This window comes from Notothenia rossii, assembly GCF_949606895.1.
Source record: "Notothenia rossii genome assembly, chromosome: 4".
Taxonomy (NCBI): domain Eukaryota; kingdom Metazoa; phylum Chordata; class Actinopteri; order Perciformes; family Nototheniidae; genus Notothenia; species Notothenia rossii.
In genome coordinates, this window is record NC_136902.1 from 230066 (window position 1) to 248918 (window position 18853).

General features: G+C 42.1%; 1 protein-coding gene and 1 long non-coding RNA gene across 2 annotated transcripts in view; both read left to right on the top strand.

Annotated features, from left to right (window-relative positions):
- pcsk1nl (proprotein convertase subtilisin/kexin type 1 inhibitor, like) overlaps positions 1–16505 on the top strand; it is a 21867-nt gene extending 5362 nt beyond the window's left edge. Inside the window, exons 2-5 of the mRNA XM_079673571.1 lie at positions 8166–8415; positions 10497–10713; positions 10984–11082; positions 15004–16505. Of these exons, the coding sequence (XP_079529697.1) occupies positions 8166–8415; positions 10497–10713; positions 10984–11082; positions 15004–15340 (903 nt within the window). The 3' untranslated portion in view covers positions 15341–16505. The remainder of the gene's footprint in view (positions 1–8165; positions 8416–10496; positions 10714–10983; positions 11083–15003) is intronic.
- On the top strand, positions 2345–4445 carry LOC307034700. The gene is made up of 2 exons (XR_013806969.1): positions 2345–2983; positions 3054–4445. It is a non-coding gene; the product is annotated as an uncharacterized lncRNA (long non-coding RNA).
- Positions 16506–18853: the final 2348 nt, after the last annotated feature.

Below are 18853 nucleotides of genomic sequence, written 5' to 3' on the forward strand. Positions count from 1 at the left end.
GATTGGCTAGCAGTTATACTGGCAGATTTTCATAAACGGGATTTGATTGGCTGACGCTTCCGTCGAAGCAACCAACTTTTGAAGCGAGCAACGCGTAGCTACGCTCCCCACAATGCAGTTCGGCGAAGCGTGACGTCACCCCATTCAAATTGAATGGGCAGAAGCGTTGAAGCTTCAACGTACGCCGCTGTGTGGACGGGCCGTAAGGCTGTAGGTGCGTGTGTGGTACAGTTTGTAGGTGTGTGTGTGGTACAGTGTGTAGGTGTGTGTGTGATACAGTGTGTAGGTGTGTGTGGTACAGTGTGTGTGTGTGTGTGTTTGGTACAGTGTGTAGGTGTGTTTGGTACAGTGTGTAGGTGTGTTTGGTACAGTGTGTAGGTGTGTGTGTGGTACAGTGTGTAGGTGTGTTTGGTACAGTGTGTAGGTGTGTGTGGTACAGTGTGTAGGTGTGTGTGGTACAGTGTGTAGGTGTGTGTGGTACAGTGTGTAGGTGTGTGTGTGGTACAGTGTGTAGGTGTGTGTGGTACAGTGTGTAGGTGTGTGTGGTACAGTGTGTAGGTGTGTGTGTGGTACAGTGTGTAGGTGTGTGTGGTACAGTGTGTAGGTGTGTGTGGTACAGTGTGTAGGTGTGTGTGGTAAAGTGTGTAGGTGTGTGTGTGGTACAGTGTGTAGGTGTGTGTGTGGTACAGTGTGTAGGTGTGTGTTGTACAGTGTGTAGGTGTGTGTGTGGTACAGTGTGTAGGTGTGTGTGGTACAGTGTGTAGGTGTGTGTGGTACAGTGTGTAGGTGTGTGTGGTAAAGTGTGTAGGTGTGTGTGTGGTACAGTGTGTAGGTGTGTGTGGTACAGTGTGTAGGTGTGTGTTGTACAGTGTGTAGGTGTGTGTGTGGTACAGTGTGTAGGTGTGTGTGGTACAGTGTGTAGGTGTGTGTGTGTTGTACAGTGTGTAGGTGTGTGTGGTACAGTGTGTAGGTGTGTGTGGTACAGTGTGTAGGTGTGTGTGTGGTACAGTGTGTAGGTGTGTGTGTGTTGTACAGTGTGTAGGTGTGTGTGGTACAGTGTGTAGGTGTGTGTGGTACAGTGTGTAGGTGTGTGTGTGGTACAGTGTGTAGGTGTGTGTGGTACAGTGTGTAGGTGTGTGTGGTACAGTGTGTAGGTGTGTGTGTGGTACAGTGTGTAGGTGTGTGTGGTACAGTGTGTAGGTGTGTGTGGTACAGTGTGTAGGTGTGTGTGGTACAGTGTGTAGGTGTGTGTGTGGTACAGTGTGTAGGTGTGTGTGGTACAGTGTGTAGGTGTGTGTGGTACAGTGTGTAGGTGTGTGTGTGGTACAGTGTGTAGGTGTGTGTGGTACAGTGTGTAGGTGTGTGTGGTACAGTGTGTAGGTGTGTGTGGTACAGTGTGTAGGTGTGTGTGGTACAGTGTGTAGGTGTGTGTGTGGTACAGTGTGTAGGTGTGTGTGGTACAGTGTGTAGGTGTGTGTGTGGTACAGTGTGTAGGTGTGTGTGGTACAGTGTGTAGGTGTGTGTGGTACAGTGTGTGGGTGTGTGTGTGGTACAGTGTGTAGGTGTGTGTGGTACAGTGTGTAGGTGTGTGTGTGGTACAGTGTGTAGGTGTGTGTGGTACAGTGTGTAGGTGTGTGTGGTACAGTGTGTAGGTGTGTGTGTGGTACAGTGTGTAGGTGTGTGTGGTACAGTGTGTAGGTGTGTGTGTGTACAGTGTGTAGGTGTGTGTGGTGCAGTGTGTAGGTGTGTGTGGTACAGTGTGTAGGTGTGTGTGGTACAGTGTGTAGGTGTGTGTGGTACAGTGTGTAGGTGTGTGTGGTACAGTGTGTAGGTGTGTGTGTGGTACAGTGTGTAGGTGTGTGTGTGTACAGTGTGTAGGTGTGTGTGGTACAGTGTGTAGGTGTGTGTGTGGTACAGTGTGTAGGTGTGTGTGTACAGTGTGTAGGTGTGTGTGTGGTACAGTGTGTAGGTGTGTGTGGTACAGTGTGTAGGTGTGTGTGGTACAGTGTGTAGGTGTGTGTGTGGTACAGTGTGTAGTGTGTGTGTGGTACAGTGTGTAGGTGTGTGTGTGGTACAGTGTGTAGGTGTGTGTGTCAGTGTAGGTACAGTGTGTAGGTGTGTGTGGTACAGTGTGTAGGTGTGTGTGTGGTACAGTGTGTAGGTGTGTGTGTGGTACAGTGTGTAGGTGTGTGTTGTACAGTGTGTAGGTGTGTGTGGTACAGTGTGTAGGTGTGTGTGTGGTACAGTGTGTAGGTGTGTGTGTGGTACAGTGTGTAGGTGTGTGTGGTACAGTGTGTAGGTGTTGTGTGTGGGTACAGTGTGTAGGTGTGTGTGGTACAGTGTGTAGGTGTGTGTGTGGTACAGTGTGTAGGTGTGTGTGTGGTACAGTGTGTAGGTGTGTGTGTGGTACAGTGTGTAGGTGTGTGTGGTACAGTGTGTAGGTGTGTGTGGTACAGTGTGTAGGTGTGTGTGTGGTACAGTGTGTAGGTGTGTGTGGTACAGTGTGTAGGTGTGTGTGTGGTACAGTGTGTAGGTGTGTGTGTGGTACAGTGTGTAGGTGTGTGTTGTACAGTGTGTAGGTGTGTGTGGTACAGTGTGTAGGTGTGTGTGGTACAGTGTGTAGGTGTGTGTGTGGTACAGTGTGTAGGTGTGTGTTGTACAGTGTGTAGGTGTGTGTGTGGTACAGTGTGTAGGTGTGTGTTGTACAGTGTGTAGGTGTGTGTGGTACAGTGTGTAGGTGTGTGTGGTACAGTGTGTAGGTGTGTGTGGTACAGTGTGTAGGTGTGTGTGTGGTACAGTGTGTAGGTGTGTGTGTGGTACAGTGTGTAGGTGTGTGTGGTGCAGTGTGTAGGTGTGTGTGGTACAGTGTGTAGGTGTGTGTGGTACAGTGTGTAGGTGTGTGTTGTACAGTGTGTAGGTGTGTGTGGTACAGTGTGTAGGTGTGTGTGGTACAGTGTGTAGGTGTGTGTGGTACAGTGTGTAGGTGTGTGTGTGGTGCAGTGTGTAGGTGTGTGTGGTACAGTGTGTAGGTGTGTGTGTGGTACAGTGTGTAGGTGTGTGTGGTACAGTGTGTAGGTGTGTGTGTTGTACAGTGCGTAGATGTGGCGGACAGACAGGTCTCAGTTGGTTTGGTGTCCTCTGCTTACTTTTATTACTTGTAAATACAACTTTTGGCCCGTAATTTATTTCCCTCATTGTTGCGACCAGAGAGGGGGGGGGGGGGATATATCCAGTCTTTGATAGTGTTACGTTATTATGAGAGTGCTCTGTTTGATTCTGAAATTGTATATTTATATAAATATATATATATATATACGTGTGTGTGTGTGTGTGTGTGTGTGTGTGTGTGTGTGTGTGTGTGTGTGTGTGTGTGTGTGTGTGTGTCCGCATCTGCAGCCTGTTATTGTTTATTTTATTTTATTTTATTTTATTTTTATTTAACCAGATAAAAAAGCATTGAGATAAAATCTCATTTACAATGCTGACCTGGCCAAGAAGGCAGCAACGTTACACATAACACAAACATATAAAATACAGAGAACATAACTAAGAAAACAAAAGACGAAAAAAAGCAGTCACTACATTGTGCACATTAGGACAGTAAGAAAGGCACTACTTATTAGCTGGTGGTAAGGACCTCAGACAACTTCAATTTAAAACATGCTATAGAAACAAGTGCCGTCAGTTTGAGGCGTGATTGAAGGTCATTCCAAGGACCATAATAAAAGAGACTCCTTTTCCCAGCCTCAGTCCGCACAGCAGGAACCTGGAACCGTATCCAGGCACTGGATCTGAGGTTGTAAAAGTCACAAACTGGAGCAAATCTGGCACATATGTAGAGTGGAAGATTTCCTAAAATGGCTTTATACATTAATAAAAACCAATGCTGCATCCTACGCATAGTGAGTGAGGACCATCCAGTTAGGCTATACAGTGTGCAATGATGAGTCCTATAGGGTGCATCTGATATATAACGCAGTGCAGCATGGTAGAGTGGGTCAAGTTTGGCCAAGACAGTGGGACAGGCAAATCTATAAATGGTGTCACCGTAGTCCAGCTGGGACAGGAATAAGCCAGAGACCAACCTTTTACGGGATGAAGTTGAAAAACAACATTTAAGTCTGTAAAGGAAGCCAAGACTGAATTTCAATTTCTTTGTTAGAACTTCGATATGGTGTTTGAAGTTCAGATTACTGTCCAACCAAAAGCCAAGATATTTGTAGATATCAACAAACTCCACAGAGACGCCATCAAGGGTGTCAATGGAGAGGCAAGAGGACGCTGACTTGGGACCAAAAAGCATTGCTTTGGTTTTCTTACTGTTCAAAAGCAGTTTGGAATCAAGAAGTGCATGCTGCAGCGTGATAAAATCAGATTTTAAATTGGAAACGGCCATGTCCAGAGAAGGAGCACATGAATATACAATAGTGTCATCAGCATACATATGATAGGTAGAAAATTGCATCTGATTACAAATATTGTTTACATATAATAAAAAGAGCAAAGGCCCCAAAATAGAGCCCTGTGGAATGCCCTTCTCCAAGGTGACAGGGTCAGAGACAGTGCTACCCAACCTGACGCATTGAGTACGGTCGGTTAGATAACTCTGAAACCAACAAATGGCATTATGACCGAAACGAGACACCAACATAACATTAGACAGAATGTGGTGATCTACAGAGTCAGATGCTTTGGCTAGGTCAATAAACAATGCAACACAAACAGATTTGTTATCCAGAGCAGCCTTGATATCATCTAAGACTTTCAGACTGGCAGTCACAGTACTGTGCTTTGATCTGAATCCAGATTGCATAGGGTTAAGGATGTTGTGTGAATTTAAAAAAAGTTTTAGCTGAGTAGAAACTAGGGACTCAAGAATCTTTGATAACACAGAAAGATTTGAGATAGGACGATAATTATTTAACTCAGTGGGATCACCAGCTTTCAAGAGGGGCGATACCAGAGCTTGCTTCCACAGAGCTGGCAGTGTGTGAGTGGACAGGGAGAGATTAAACATATCAGTTACTGGTTGTGCTATAATCTGAGCTGCAATTTTTAAAAAGAATGGGTCGAGGCCGTCAGGCCCGGCAGACTTTTTAGGATCAATTGAATGCAAACCCTGTAAGACTTCAGAGACCGAGAAATAAGCTAAATCAAAAACAGGGGAGCTCATCTCTTGACTAGGGCTGTGAGTACGACCATTTAGAGAGTCATGACTTTGCTCATCAAAAATGTGACCAGCCTTTTTGAAGTGAGCATTGAAAGCATTAGACATACCATCTGAATCTGAAATAAAATAATCACTGACCTTCAGTTTTTGTGGGAAACTAGAAACTTTCTTGTTCTGAAGTGATTTAATTGTTTTCCAGAACTTAGAATGGTCATTAAAACAATCAGTGGTTAAGCTCAGATAGTAATCAGCTTTAGCTTTTTTAATAAGGGCTGAACATTTATTTCTGAGGACACGAAAAAGAAGCCAGTCATCACTAGTGTTAGACTTTCTAGCTAAAGACCATCGCTTATTTCGATCATGAATTAGATCAGATAGTTCTCTAGTAAACCATGGAGTGTTCCTATTCTTGACTCTGAATTTTCTAAGGGAGGCATGTCTATTAATAATCGATAAAAAGTGATCAATAAAAAATTGGACGGCAACATCAACAGATGGAATTAACGCTATGAAGTGCGATTTAACCTCCGCCAGATCGTGTAGGAAAGCCTGCTCAGAGAAGTGTTTGAAGCAGCGCCTGAGGACAATAAGGCCCTTGGCTTTGGGCAACTTAGTGCTCCTAACGCAAGCAATAGTGCAATGGTCACTGATATCATTAGGAAAAACACCAACAGACACAAACTTATGAGCTGCATTTGTTAGAATGACATCTATAAGGGTATCGTTATTGGGTTTGGCAGGGTTTATTCTAGTGGGACTATCAATAAGCTGAGTTAAGTTCAAAGAATCACAAACCTGCTTAAACTGTGAAGATTTATCACTCAACCAGTCCCAATTTAAATCACCCATTAATATGATTTCAGAAGAAAACATAGACAACAATTCAGTAAGGCTAGTAGTTGCATCCATGATGGCCGATGGAGGCCTATAACAGCCAATAACAGTGAGAGGAGCATTTGCTATAGTTATTTGGACTGCTAGCAACTCAAATTGCTTTGGAATTGAAATAGAGTGAAGGACTGAGCACTGTAGTTTCTCAGCAGTGTATATTGCAACACCACCAGCTCTGCCCTTACGATCCGTTCTGAATACATTATATCCATCAATGTGAATAACAGTGTCAGTGACAGACGGTTTTAACCAGGTTTCAGAAACTACAACAATATCAGGTTTAGCAACTAAAAACCAGGTCTTGAAAACATGTAATTTGGGCACTAGGCTTCTAGCATTAACATGCAGAAAACCCAATCCTTGCCTACAGCTAAACTCATTCGGAGTTGGCAAATTATCTAAGGAAGCAGAGAAACACTCAGGACCAGGGTTAATGTTAACGTTACCAGAGAGTAGTAGCAGTAACAATATTAACAGTCTGGAAGATGACTTTTTCACATGGGCTCTGGACGCGTCGCTCCTCGGGGGGGCGGGGCTGCTCCAATCCTTCGATATTAGCGAGTCCAGAGTAAATAGGGCAAACGGGAGAGCGCATTTCGTGCCATGAAACATCAGCTTTTGGTAAAAACTATCCGATGGAGTCAGCGCTCCAGAGGTTCCACCATCTGAAAGTCCGAAGTGAATAGAGATATTGCTGGGAGGCAACCCGTCAGTTTTGCCGACATGCGGTCTGACAATTAATCCCAGGAAGAAAGCGAACACAAGGGTAGCTTTAGGCAACATAGTGCCTTAACACACCCAATTCAGGATCCGCAGCTCAGGTGAATCCGCAGCTCAGGTGCATCAGCCCCCGACAGCACGGCAGGACAGACAGCAATCCAGAGTCCGAAGGAGCGAAAGCTCAGGCAGAGAGCAAACAATCCAGTCACAGCGAGGCACCGGCACAAAACAGCCCAAAAACTCAAGCTTTTAAAACGTTTTAAAAGCGCAGCAGACCAATTTAAAAACGGGTCTAAAAAGCTAAATAAAAATTATAAAATGTCAGTATGCACAAGAAGAAAGAGGATGAGACAAACACTAACAGAGACAGAAAACAAATCAACGTGCTGTCATCTTGTCTCATTACACCGCACTCTGAATGAATCAAAGTGAATATCTAAGTGGTCATGAACACATCTGTCCATCAGACAGAGGGCTGCTGTGCCTCCTGTCATCATTAATGGACGTCTCTTTAAAATGACCGCTCAGAGGAGAGGAGTTCTCATTTCTCTAACCGCCTGCTGCTTCCCCTCCTCTCTCCTCGGTTCCCCTCCTTAGCTCCTCGGCTCCTCCGCTCGCATCTCCTGTGGGCGGGACTAAGTCTCGAGGATAGGAGTCGAGGAGGGGAGTCGAGGAGGGGAATTAGAGAAATGAGAAAGGGCCCTGGTTCTTCAGCATACTGTGATTGTGATTAAGATACAATTGTGATAAATACTCAATATATGATGATACTGTTCGGGTATGTGGTGGTGACATGACTCAGCATCACTTCCTGTCCCCTGGTCTGGAGTTCAACGGTGTTATCCTGAAATAAGTTCTGTAGTTATCGCAAGCTGAAGAGATTTTAACGCTTTGTTCTACCACGTCAAATCCACAGGAGTTAAAAACAGAGCTAGTGTCTAGATGAGACGACTAAACGTCATCACGCCCAACCTTAGCCTCCTTTAGCTTAGTGGTGGTGACGTGAAGTCATGTGACCGTGCTGTAGTTCCTTTATAGCCCAACATTAGCCTCCTTTAGCTTAGCGGTGGTGACGTGAAGTCATGTGACCGTGCTGTAGTTCCTTTATAGCCCAACATTAGCCTCCTTTAGCTTAGCGGTGGTGACGTGAAGTCATGTGACCGTGCTGTAGTTCCTTTATAGCCCAACATTAGCCTCCTTTAGCTTAGCGGTGGTGACGTGAAGTCATGTGACCGTGCTGTAGTTCCTTTATAGCCCAACATTAGCCTCCTTTAGCTTAGCGGTGGTGACGTGAAGTCATGTGACCGTGCTGTAGTTCCTTTATAGCCCAACATTAGCCTTTTGCTTAGCATGAATGCACCTGACCTCTGACCTCTCGTCTCAGGCTCTTCCTATTGGCCGTGGAGGGGGGCGTGGCCTCGACACCTCAGTGGGCGGAGTCAGGCGTCAGCGCCGGGACCTCGTGCTGCCTTATGAGGACCGAATTATGTCATATCCTTCCACTCAGGGAGGAGGCAGGGCCAGCAGTCTGTACTACCAATCAGACGACATAAGGGGGCGGGGCTTGGACGAGGCTCTGCAGCGATTGGTGGAGAGGGACCAGAGGTGGGAGCAGGAAGAGGAGCAGCGCGCAGGTGAAGTACAAAAATAAGTTTTATTTAAGAACATATTTTGACATTTCCCTGCAGAAAATACATTCTTTACTCAACACAAAACAACTTCTCACCAAATATTAACAAATATCGGAGGAATCTTTTTAAATTATAGTTATTTTTTTTAAGATTCTGACTTTAATAACATCCTTTAACACTGATATATAAGTATAGAAATAAATTAATGATTTATTTAAAGAATAATATCGCAGAAGTTGTAAATTATAATGATTTTATTTTTTAAGATTTTTGACTTACGATACGATAGGATAATACTTTAATGTTCAGATCTGGGGGGTATACTACGAAGCAGGATGTTCTCTTAGCGGCTAACTTCAGGTAAACTCTGGGTTTCCGGTCCTACGAAGCTGGTTCTCTTTTTAGCGGGCTAGATCTCCATGGTAACTGATGCTGAGCGGCTAACCTGCCCCAGAGCAGGTTAGGTTGCAGGCTAAGAGCTCAACTCAGTGAAAGCACTGCCTGCTGACCAATCAGAGCTCAGTGTGCGGAGTTTAAAGAGATCAAGTCATATTACAGGAGAAAGGAAATACAGAAAAGCTGCCGTTGCAGGAAAGACGGCCGGCAGAAATCAGCGACTGTGTGAACGTGAACATGAATAGAATATCACCTCCCATCTTCAGAGCAATCTGACTATTAGAACATTAGCGTTAAGAAAGCTTACTTAAATATCTGCCACAACATAAGTAACCGGATCAGAGTAACATTAAGTACAGTCCGCGGCATATCACATCATAATGTATCATCTCCTTATCTGAGTCAGCTGAGCCGTATCTGGCCGTGCAACACTCACAGTGTCACATACTGGATGCAGAAGGATTATTTGAAGCAACACATTAAGTTGAGGAAACACTCGAGTCAAATGTAATGAAAGTCAGATGGTGTCTTAGACGGGGCAGTGATATCATAAACCTGTTAATGTACGCATTCAAACACTTGTTCTGTTACCAGCTGGATTCACCTTGCAGGTGCAGCTATGTGGCTTTGATCCTGGATCAAGTGTTTAAGTCATGGATGTTTAAAGTTTAACTTCTTTATATGTCTAATATTATAGTTGACTTTTCATTCAGGAAGTATGACGCTGTGCTGTCAGTACGCTTCTCCATGTTTGTGATTGGTCGAATGCTCCAGATACCACCCCTTTCATGTGAACGCACCTAACTAGAGAGGACACGGCTGGCTTGAGCGATCCACTTGATAACCCACGTCGTAGGACCGTTTAGCGAGAGCACGTATGTTTTGGATTAGGCCAACCGGCTAACTCAAACATATCCAGGTTAGGTTGAACCAGCTTCGTAGTACAGGCCCCTGATCCATGTGGAAAATCAACAGACAATGTCTGGAGCACAGAGGATGCTTCAGGCTGTCTGGAGCACAGAGGATGCTTCAGGCTGTCTGGAGCAGAGAGGATGCTTCAGACTGACTCGAGCACAGAGGATGCTTCAGGCTGTCTGGAGCAGAGAGGATGCTTCAGACTGTCTGGAGCACAGAGGATGCTTCAGACTGTCTGGAGCACAGAGGATGCTTCAGACTGTCTGGAGCACAGAGGATGCTTCAGACTGTCTGGAGCACAGAGGATGCTTCAGGCTGGAGCACAGAGGATGCTTCAGACTGTCTGGAGCACAGAGGATGCTTCAGGCTGTCTGGAGCACAGAGGATGCTTCAGGCTGGAGCACAGAGGATGCTTCAGACTGACCTTAGTGAATACTTGACCTGCTGCTGTAGATCATCACTGGGTGTGTTTCAGCATCATCATCTCACTTTCAGCTGCTCTTGTTTTTGGTCAAACTGATCTATCAGACGCTGTCCATCACATTGTAATGATTGTAATGATTGTAATGATTGTATGAATGACTTCATGAACTTCACTGAACAGACTGTCCTTGTTTGTCATGCTTTGCTTTCTGTAATTGTGTCCATGTCTGTCTGTAAGACGTTGCTTCTGTCGGGACCCCCTTGAAAACCAGATGTTGCATCTCAAGGGGTTTATCCTAATAAATACATGTCTATAATAATACTAACCGACCAATGATGTGCGTCCCCAGCCTACCTGTCGGCTCTGCTCCGCCTCCTGAGCGAGGCAGAGAGCGCGGGATTGGTCGGACCCGGAGACCTGGAGGTGGAGGAAGAGGAGGAGGAAGAGGAGGGGGCGGAGCCTCAGGGAGACTTCCTGTCAGACTACGATGAGTCGGGTCTGAGGATGAGGAGGCCTGCCTGGTGGGGGGTCCTGGAGCCTCAGCTGGCCCAGGCTCTGATGGACAGGTCACCTGACATATCATTATTACATGAAAGTTATTCATTTACATTATTAGATTGCATTGCACGGAGTATAACGAGATGCAGTTTGTATCCAACCAGAGTAGTGGACGAGGTTTAAAAAAAGTCACATGACAGTAGAATGTTGTAGTAATTTAGTTTAATTTGAATTCATATATTTGGGTAAGGTGCAGATTAGAGGCATGTACGCTGCAGAGTTGACCTGTATGATAACGTGGATGATAACATGATAATAACATGACGGTGTGTCTTCAGGATGGACCCTCAGCTGGCTCAGGCTCTGTTGCAGGGGAACAGGTCAGAGCGCCCCCTGCAGGCGGGACGGGGAACAGCAGGAGAACAGGACACGCTCAGGTGAAGACAGTGCCATCTAATTAATGACCAACAGTTTCATTTATTTAATAGGGTTAGGGGGTTAGGGTATACAATGACTCTGTGGTTTCATCTAGTTGTTATTCAATGACTCTGTGGTTTCATCTAGTTGTTATTCAATGACTCGGTGGTTTCATCTAGTTGTTATTCAATGACTAAGTGGTTTCATCTTGTTGTTATTCAATGACTCAGTAGTTTCATCTAGTTGTTATTCAATGACTCAGTAGTTTCATCTAGTTGTTATTCAATGACTAAGTGGTTTCATCTTGTTGTTATTCAATGACTCTGTGGTTTCATCTTGTTGTTATTCAATGACTCGGTGGTTTCATCTTGTTGTTATTCAATGAGAAAGTGGTTTCATCTAGTTGTTATTCAATGACTCATTAGTTTCATCTAGTTGTTATTCAATGACAAAGTGGTTTCATCTAGTTGTTATTCAATGACTCAGTAGTTTCATCTAGTTGTTATTCAATGACTCAGTGGTTTCATCTAGTTGTTATTCAATGACAAAGTGGTTTCATCTAGTTGTTATTCAATGACTCTGTAGTTTCATCTAGTTGTTATTCAATGACTCTGTAGTTTCATCTAGTTGTTATTCAATGACTCAGTGGTTTCATCTAGTTGTTATTCAATGACAAAGTGGTTTCATCTAGTTGTTATTCAATGACTCTGTAGTTTCATCTAGTTGTTATTCAATGACTCTGTAGTTTCATCTAGTTGTTATTCAATGACTCAGTGGTTTCATCTAGTTGTTATTCAATGACAAAGTGGTTTCATCTAGTTGTTATTCAATGACTCTGTAGTTTCATCTAGTTGTTATTCAATGACTCAGTGGTTTCATCTAGTTGTTATTCAATGACTCTGTAGTTTCATCTAGTTGTTATTCAATGACTCTGTGGTTTCATCTAGTTGTTATTCAATGACTCTGTAGTTTCATCTAGTTGTTATTCAATGACTCTGTGGTTTCATCTAGTTGTTATTCAATGACTCTGTAGTTTCATCTAGTTGTTATTCAATGACTAAGTGGTTTCATCTAGTTGTTATTCAATGACTAAGTGGTTTCATCTAGTTGTTATTCAATGACTCTGTGGTTTCATCTAGTTGTTATTCAATGACTCAGTGGTTTCATCTAGTTGTTATTCAATGACTCTGTAGTTTCATCTAGTTGTTATTCAATGACTCTGTAGTTTCATCTAGTTGTTATTCAATGACTAAGTGGTTTCATCTAGTTGTTATTCAATGACTCTGTGGTTTCATCTAGTTGTTATTCAATGACTCTGTAGTTTCATCTAGTTGTTATTCAATGACTCTGTAGTTTCATCTAGTTGTTATTCAATGACTCAGTAGTTTCATCTAGTTGTTATTCAATGACTCAGTGGTTTCATCTAGTTGTTATTCAATGACTAAGTGGTTTCATCTAGTTGTTATTCAATGACTAAGTGGTTTCATCTAGTTGTTATTCAATGACTAAGTGGTTTCATCTAGTTGTTATTCAATGACTAAGTGGTTTCATCTAGTTGTTATTCAATGACTCGGTGGTTTCATCTAGTTGTTATTCAATGACTAAGTGGTTTCATCTAGTTGTTATTCAATGACTCTGTAGTTTCATCTAGTTGTTATTCAATGACTCTGTAGTTTCATCTAGTTGTTATTCAATGACTCAGTGGTTTCATCTAGTTGTTATTCAATGACTCTGTGGTTTCATCTAGTTGTTATTCAATGACTCTGTAGTTTCATCTAGTTGTTATTCAATGACTCAGTAGTTTCATCTAGTTGTTATTCAATGACTAAGTGGTTTCATCTAGTTGTTATTCAATGACTCTGTAGTTTCATCTAGTTGTTATTCAATGACTCGGTGGTTTCATCTAGTTGTTATTCAATGACTAAGTGGTTTCATCTAGTTGTTATTCAATGACTCTGTGGTTTCATCTAGTTGTTATTCAATGACTAAGTGGTTTCATCTAGTTGTTATTCAATGACTCGGTGGTTTCATCTAGTTGTTATTCAATGACTCTGTGGTCTCATCTTGTTGTTATTCAATGACTCTATGGTTTCATCTAGTTGTTATTCAATGACTCAGTAGTTTCATCTAGTTGTTATTCAATGACTCTGTGGTTTCATCTAGTTGTTATTCAATGACTTTGTGGTTTCATCTAGTTGTTATTCAATGACTCTGTGGTTTCATCTAGTTGTTATTCAATGACTCTGTGGTTTCATCTTGTTGTTATTCAATGACTCTGTGGTTTCATCTAGTTGTTATTCAATGACTCAGTAGTTTCATCTAGTTGTTATTCAATGACTCTGTGGTTTCATCTAGTTGTTATTCAATGACTCTGTAGTTTCATCTAGTTGTTATTCAATGACTCAGTGGTTTCATCTAGTTGTTATTCAATGACTCTGTAGTTTCATCTAGTTGTTATTCAATGACTAAGTGGTTTCATCTAGTTGTTATTCAATGACTCTGTGGTTTCATCTAGTTGTTATTCAATGACTCTGTAGTTTCATCTAGTTGTTATTCAATGACTAAGTGGTTTCATCTAGTTGTTATTCAATGACTAAGTGGTTTCATCTAGTTGTTATTCAATGACTCGGTGGTTTCATCTAGTTGTTATTCAATGACTAAGTGGTTTCATCTAGTTGTTATTCAATGACTAAGTGGTTTCATCTAGTTGTTATTCAATGACTCGGTGGTTTCATCTAGTTGTTATTCAATGACTAAGTGGTTTCATCTTGTTGTTATTCAATGAGTCGGTGGTTTCATCTAGTTGTTATTCAATGACTAAGTGGTTTCATCTAGTTGTTATTCAATGACTCAGTAGTTTCATCTAGTTGTTATTCAATGACTCGGTGGTTTCATCTAGTTGTTATTCAATGACTAAGTGGTTTCATCTAGTTGTTATTCAATGACTCTGTAGTTTCATCTCGTTGTTATTCAATGACTCTGTAGTTTCATCTAGTTGTTATTCAATGACTCTGTAGTTTCATCTAGTTGTTATTCAATGACTCTGTGGTTTCATCTAGTTGTTATTCAATGACTCTGTAGTTTCATCTAGTTGTTATTCAATGACAAAGTGGTTTCATATAGTTGTTATTCAATGACTCTGTGGTTTCATCTAGTTGTTATTCAATGACTCGGTGGTTTCATCTAGTTGTTATTCAATGACTAAGTGGTTTCATCTAGTTGTTATTCGATGACTCTGTAGTTTCATCTAGTTGTTATTCAATGACTCTGTAGTTTCATCTCGTTGTTATTCAATGACTCTGTAGTTTCATCTAGTTGTTATTCAATGACTCTGTGGTTTCATCTAGTTGTTATTCAATGACTCTGTGGTTTCATCTAGTTGTTATTCAATGACAAAGTGGTTTCATCTAGTTGTTATTCAATGACTCTGTGGTTTCATCTAGTTGTTATTCAATGACTCTGTAGTTTCATCTAGTTGTTATTCAATGACTCTGTAGTTTCATCTAGTTGTTATTCAATGACAAAGTGGTTTCATCTAGTTGTTATTCAATGACAAAGTGGTTTCATATAGTTGTTATTCAATGACTCTGTGGTTTCATCTAGTTGTTATTCAATGACTCTGTAGTTTCATCTAGTTGTTATTCAATGACTCTGTAGTTTCATCTAGTTGTTATTCAATGACTCTGTAGTTTCATCTAGTTGTTATTCAATGACAAAGTGGTTTCATATAGTTGTTATTCAATGACTCTGTGGTTTCATCTAGTTGTTATTCAATGACTCTGTAGTTTCATCTAGTTGTTATTCAATGACAAAGTGGTTTCATCTAGTTGTTATTCAATGACTAAGTGGTTTCATCTAGTTGTTATTCAATGACTCTGTAGTTTTATATAATGACTCAGTAGTTTTACCGACTAACTTTTACTAACGTTTTGTCTCGTCAGGCGTAAGGTTGCTAGGTTACTGTCTAGCGGCAGCCCTAGCGACGGTCGCCGGGGGAGACGGGATCTGTCTTCTGGCCCCGCCCACAGGAGGGCCCGTCGTTCCCTTGATGACATGGCTCCTCCCTCTCCTAGCAACGACCCCCCCCTGCTCAGAGTGAAGCGATTGGACGAGGAAGAGCTCCGTCCCCCCGCCGGCCTGCAGAGGATGAAACGCATCGACGCCATGGCAACCGAAGAACTGCATCATGGGAGTCATAGTCGTAGGCGGAGGAGAGCGGTTCAGGACTACGATCCCCAGATACTGATGGATCAGATCCTGGAGTACATGAGGGAGTGAGAGGAGGAGGAGGTGGAGGAGGAGGAGGAGGAGGTGATCAGAGTTTCAGGATCAGTTTCTGTACTTTTAGTGTTTTGCTGCTTTCAGTGAAAATGTTGTTTGTTGTTAAAAGATTCAGAAATGAAATGAAAAATTCATAAAATCTGTTGGTTCTTAAAAAGTATTCCTAGAAAGTTCCAGATGTTTTGTGACAGGATTATTATTTAACGCCAAAGAACAAACAACAAAAATATAATTCTGACATTAATTCATGCAAGTTAAAGAAAACTGGTTTTTATGAACAATCCCAAATATTCAGTCTAAAGACTTTTGTTAAAATATAAACCAAAGACATTTCATCATTTATAAAGACAAATAGACTGGGCTAATAAACCTGTTCTTTTATAGAAACTCTTCTAACTAATATAATAACTTCATTTTAGATGTGATTAATACCACATGTGCAGGAAACTTTCTCAGAAATTACATTTTTTACTGAGTTTGTTGAAGAGGCTTTAAGCACTACATTACCCACAATCCTCTGCTGTCAGTGGAAGATCCCGATTTCTGTCCACAGCTCTCAGAGATCGGCTGCCTGGCAACAGAGTCTGAAGCTCTCTGATTGGTTGTCTGTGACAGCAATGCTCTCTGGGAGTTGTAATTAACCCCGCCCAATTTGATTCTCTGATGAAAATTCACTTTTATTAAGATCACCAACAGGTGATCGAGGGTGACGGTAACCGTGTTGACGTCTCATCTGCTCTGTGATTGGTCCGTTCATGTTGCTTTCATGTACTTCAGCTTCAGTGAGGTCTCTCGTCTGTTTGTAAAACTAAAACGTTTTATTTATCTCACTCTGAAATAAAGTAAATATCCACAAACCGTCTCTTTTATTATTAATGACTCTAAACCTCGTTTGTTTACCTGGTCAGGTGACATCCACAGGTAGCTTCACTTTGAATGGGTTTGTCCTTAGAGCAGATCACTTTACTGTAACATCAGTACAGGTAAAACAAGATAAACTGGAAACATAATTAAAGGTACCTGGTCAGGTGACATGAGCTTCAGTTGTGTTCCCTACTCACGCCTTCAACAGGTAGGTTCATTGGTGATATCAATTAAACGTGTATTTTCACATCAGCACTAAAACAGGTAACCTCACCTGAACAGAAACCTCCCTCTCAAACAAAACTGACTCAATTAAAATATTCTGAAAAGGCTGCTCAGAATCACCTGCTCAGGTAACTTCACCAGGTAACTTCATCAGGTAACTTCATCAGGTAACTTCACCAGGTAACTTCATCAGGTAACTTCATCAGGTAACTTCACCAGGTAATGTGTACAGGTAACTTCACCAGGTAACTTCACCAGGTAACTTCACCAGGTAACTTCATCAGGTAACTTCACCAGGTAATGTCTACAGGTAACTTCATCAGGTAACTTCACCAGGTAACTTCACCAGGTAATGTGTACAGGTAACTTCACCAGGTAACTTCACCAGGTAACTTCACCAGGTAACTTCATCAGGTAACTTCACCAGGTAACTTCATCAGGTAACTTCATCAGGTAACTTCACCAGGTAATGTGTACAGGTAACTTCACCAGGTAACTTCACCAGGTAACTTCACCAGGTAACTTCATCAGGTAACTTCACCAGGTAACTTCATCAGGTAACTTCATCAGGTAACTTCACCAGGTAATGTGTACAGGTAACTTCACCAGGTAACTTCACCAGGTAACTTCATCAGGTAACTTCATCAGGTAACTTCACCAGGTAATGTCTACAGGTAACTTCATCAGGTAACTTCACCAGGTAATGTCTACAGGTAACTTCACCAGGTAATTTCTACAGGTAACTTCATCAGTTAACTTTACCAGGTAACTTCACCAGGTAATGTCTACAGGTAACATCTACAGGTAACTTCATCAGGTAACTTCACCAGGTAACTTCATCAGGTAACTTCATCAGGTAATGTCTACAGGTAACTTCACCAGGTAACTTCACCAGGTAACTTCACCAGGTAATGTCTACAGGTAACTTCACCAGGTAACTTCACCAAGAAACTTCAACAGGTAACTTCATCTGGTAACCTTACCAGGTAATTTCACCAGGTAATGTCTACAGGTAACATCTACAGGTAACTTCATCAGGTAACTTCACCAGGTAACTTCACCAGGTAACTTCAACAGGTAACTTCACCAGGTAACTTCACCAAGAAACTTCAACAGGTAACTTCATCTGGTAACCTTACCAGGTAATTTCACCAGGTAATGTCTACAGGTAACATCTACAGGTAACTTCATCAGGTAACTTCACCAGGTAACTTCACCAGGTAACTTCAACAGGTAACTTCACCAGGTAACTTCACCAGGTTACTTCAACAGGTAACTTCATCAGGTAATGTCTACAGGTAACTTCACCAGGTAACATCTACAGATAACTTCAACAGGTAACTTCATCAGGTAACTTCACCAGGTTACTTCAACAGGTAACTTCACCAGGTAACTTCACCAGGTTACTTCATCAGGTAACTTCACCAGGTAACTTCACCAGGTTACTTCAACAGGTAACTTCACCAGGTAACTTCACCAGTTAACTTCAACAGGTAACTTCACCAGGTAAATTCACCAGGTAACTTCACCAGGTAACTTCACCAGGTTACTTCAACAGGTAACTTCAACAGGTAATGTCTATAGGTAACTTCACCAGGTAACATCTACAGATAACTTCTACAGGTAACTTCATCAGGTAACTTCACCAGGTAATGTCTACAGGTAACTTCACCAGGTAACCTTACCAGGTAAATTCACCATGTAATGTCTACAGGTAACATCTAAAGGTAACTTCATCAGGTAACTTCAACAGGTAACCTTACCAGGTGGCTTCACCAGGTAATGTCTACAGGTAACATCTACAGGTAACTTCATCAGGTAACTTCACCAGGTAACTTCACCAGGTAACTTCAACAGGTAACTTCACCAGGTAACTTCACCAGGTAACTTCAACAGGTAACTTCAACAGGTAATGTCTATAGGTAACTTCACCAGGTAACATCTACAGATAACTTCAACAGGTAACCTTACCAGGTAACTTCATCATGTCTACAGGTAACATCTACAGGTAACTTCATCAGGTAACTTCATCAGGTAACTTCACCAGGTAACTTCACCAGTTAACTTCAACAGGTAATGTCTACAGGTAACTTCATCAGGTAACTTCATCAGGTAACTTCATCAGGTAACCTTACCAGGTGGCTTCACCAGGTAATGTCTACAGGTAACTTCATCAGGTAACCTTACCAGGTGGCTTCACCAGGTAATGTCTACAGGTAACTTCATCAGGTAACCTTACCAGGTGGCTTCACCAGGTAATGTCTACAGGTAACTTCACCAGTTAACTTCATCAGGTAACTTCATCAGTTAACTTCATCAGGTAATGTCTACAGGTAACATCTACAGGTAACTTCATCAGGTAACTTCACCAGGTAATGTCTACAGGTAACTTCACCAGTTAACTTCATCAGGTAACTTCAC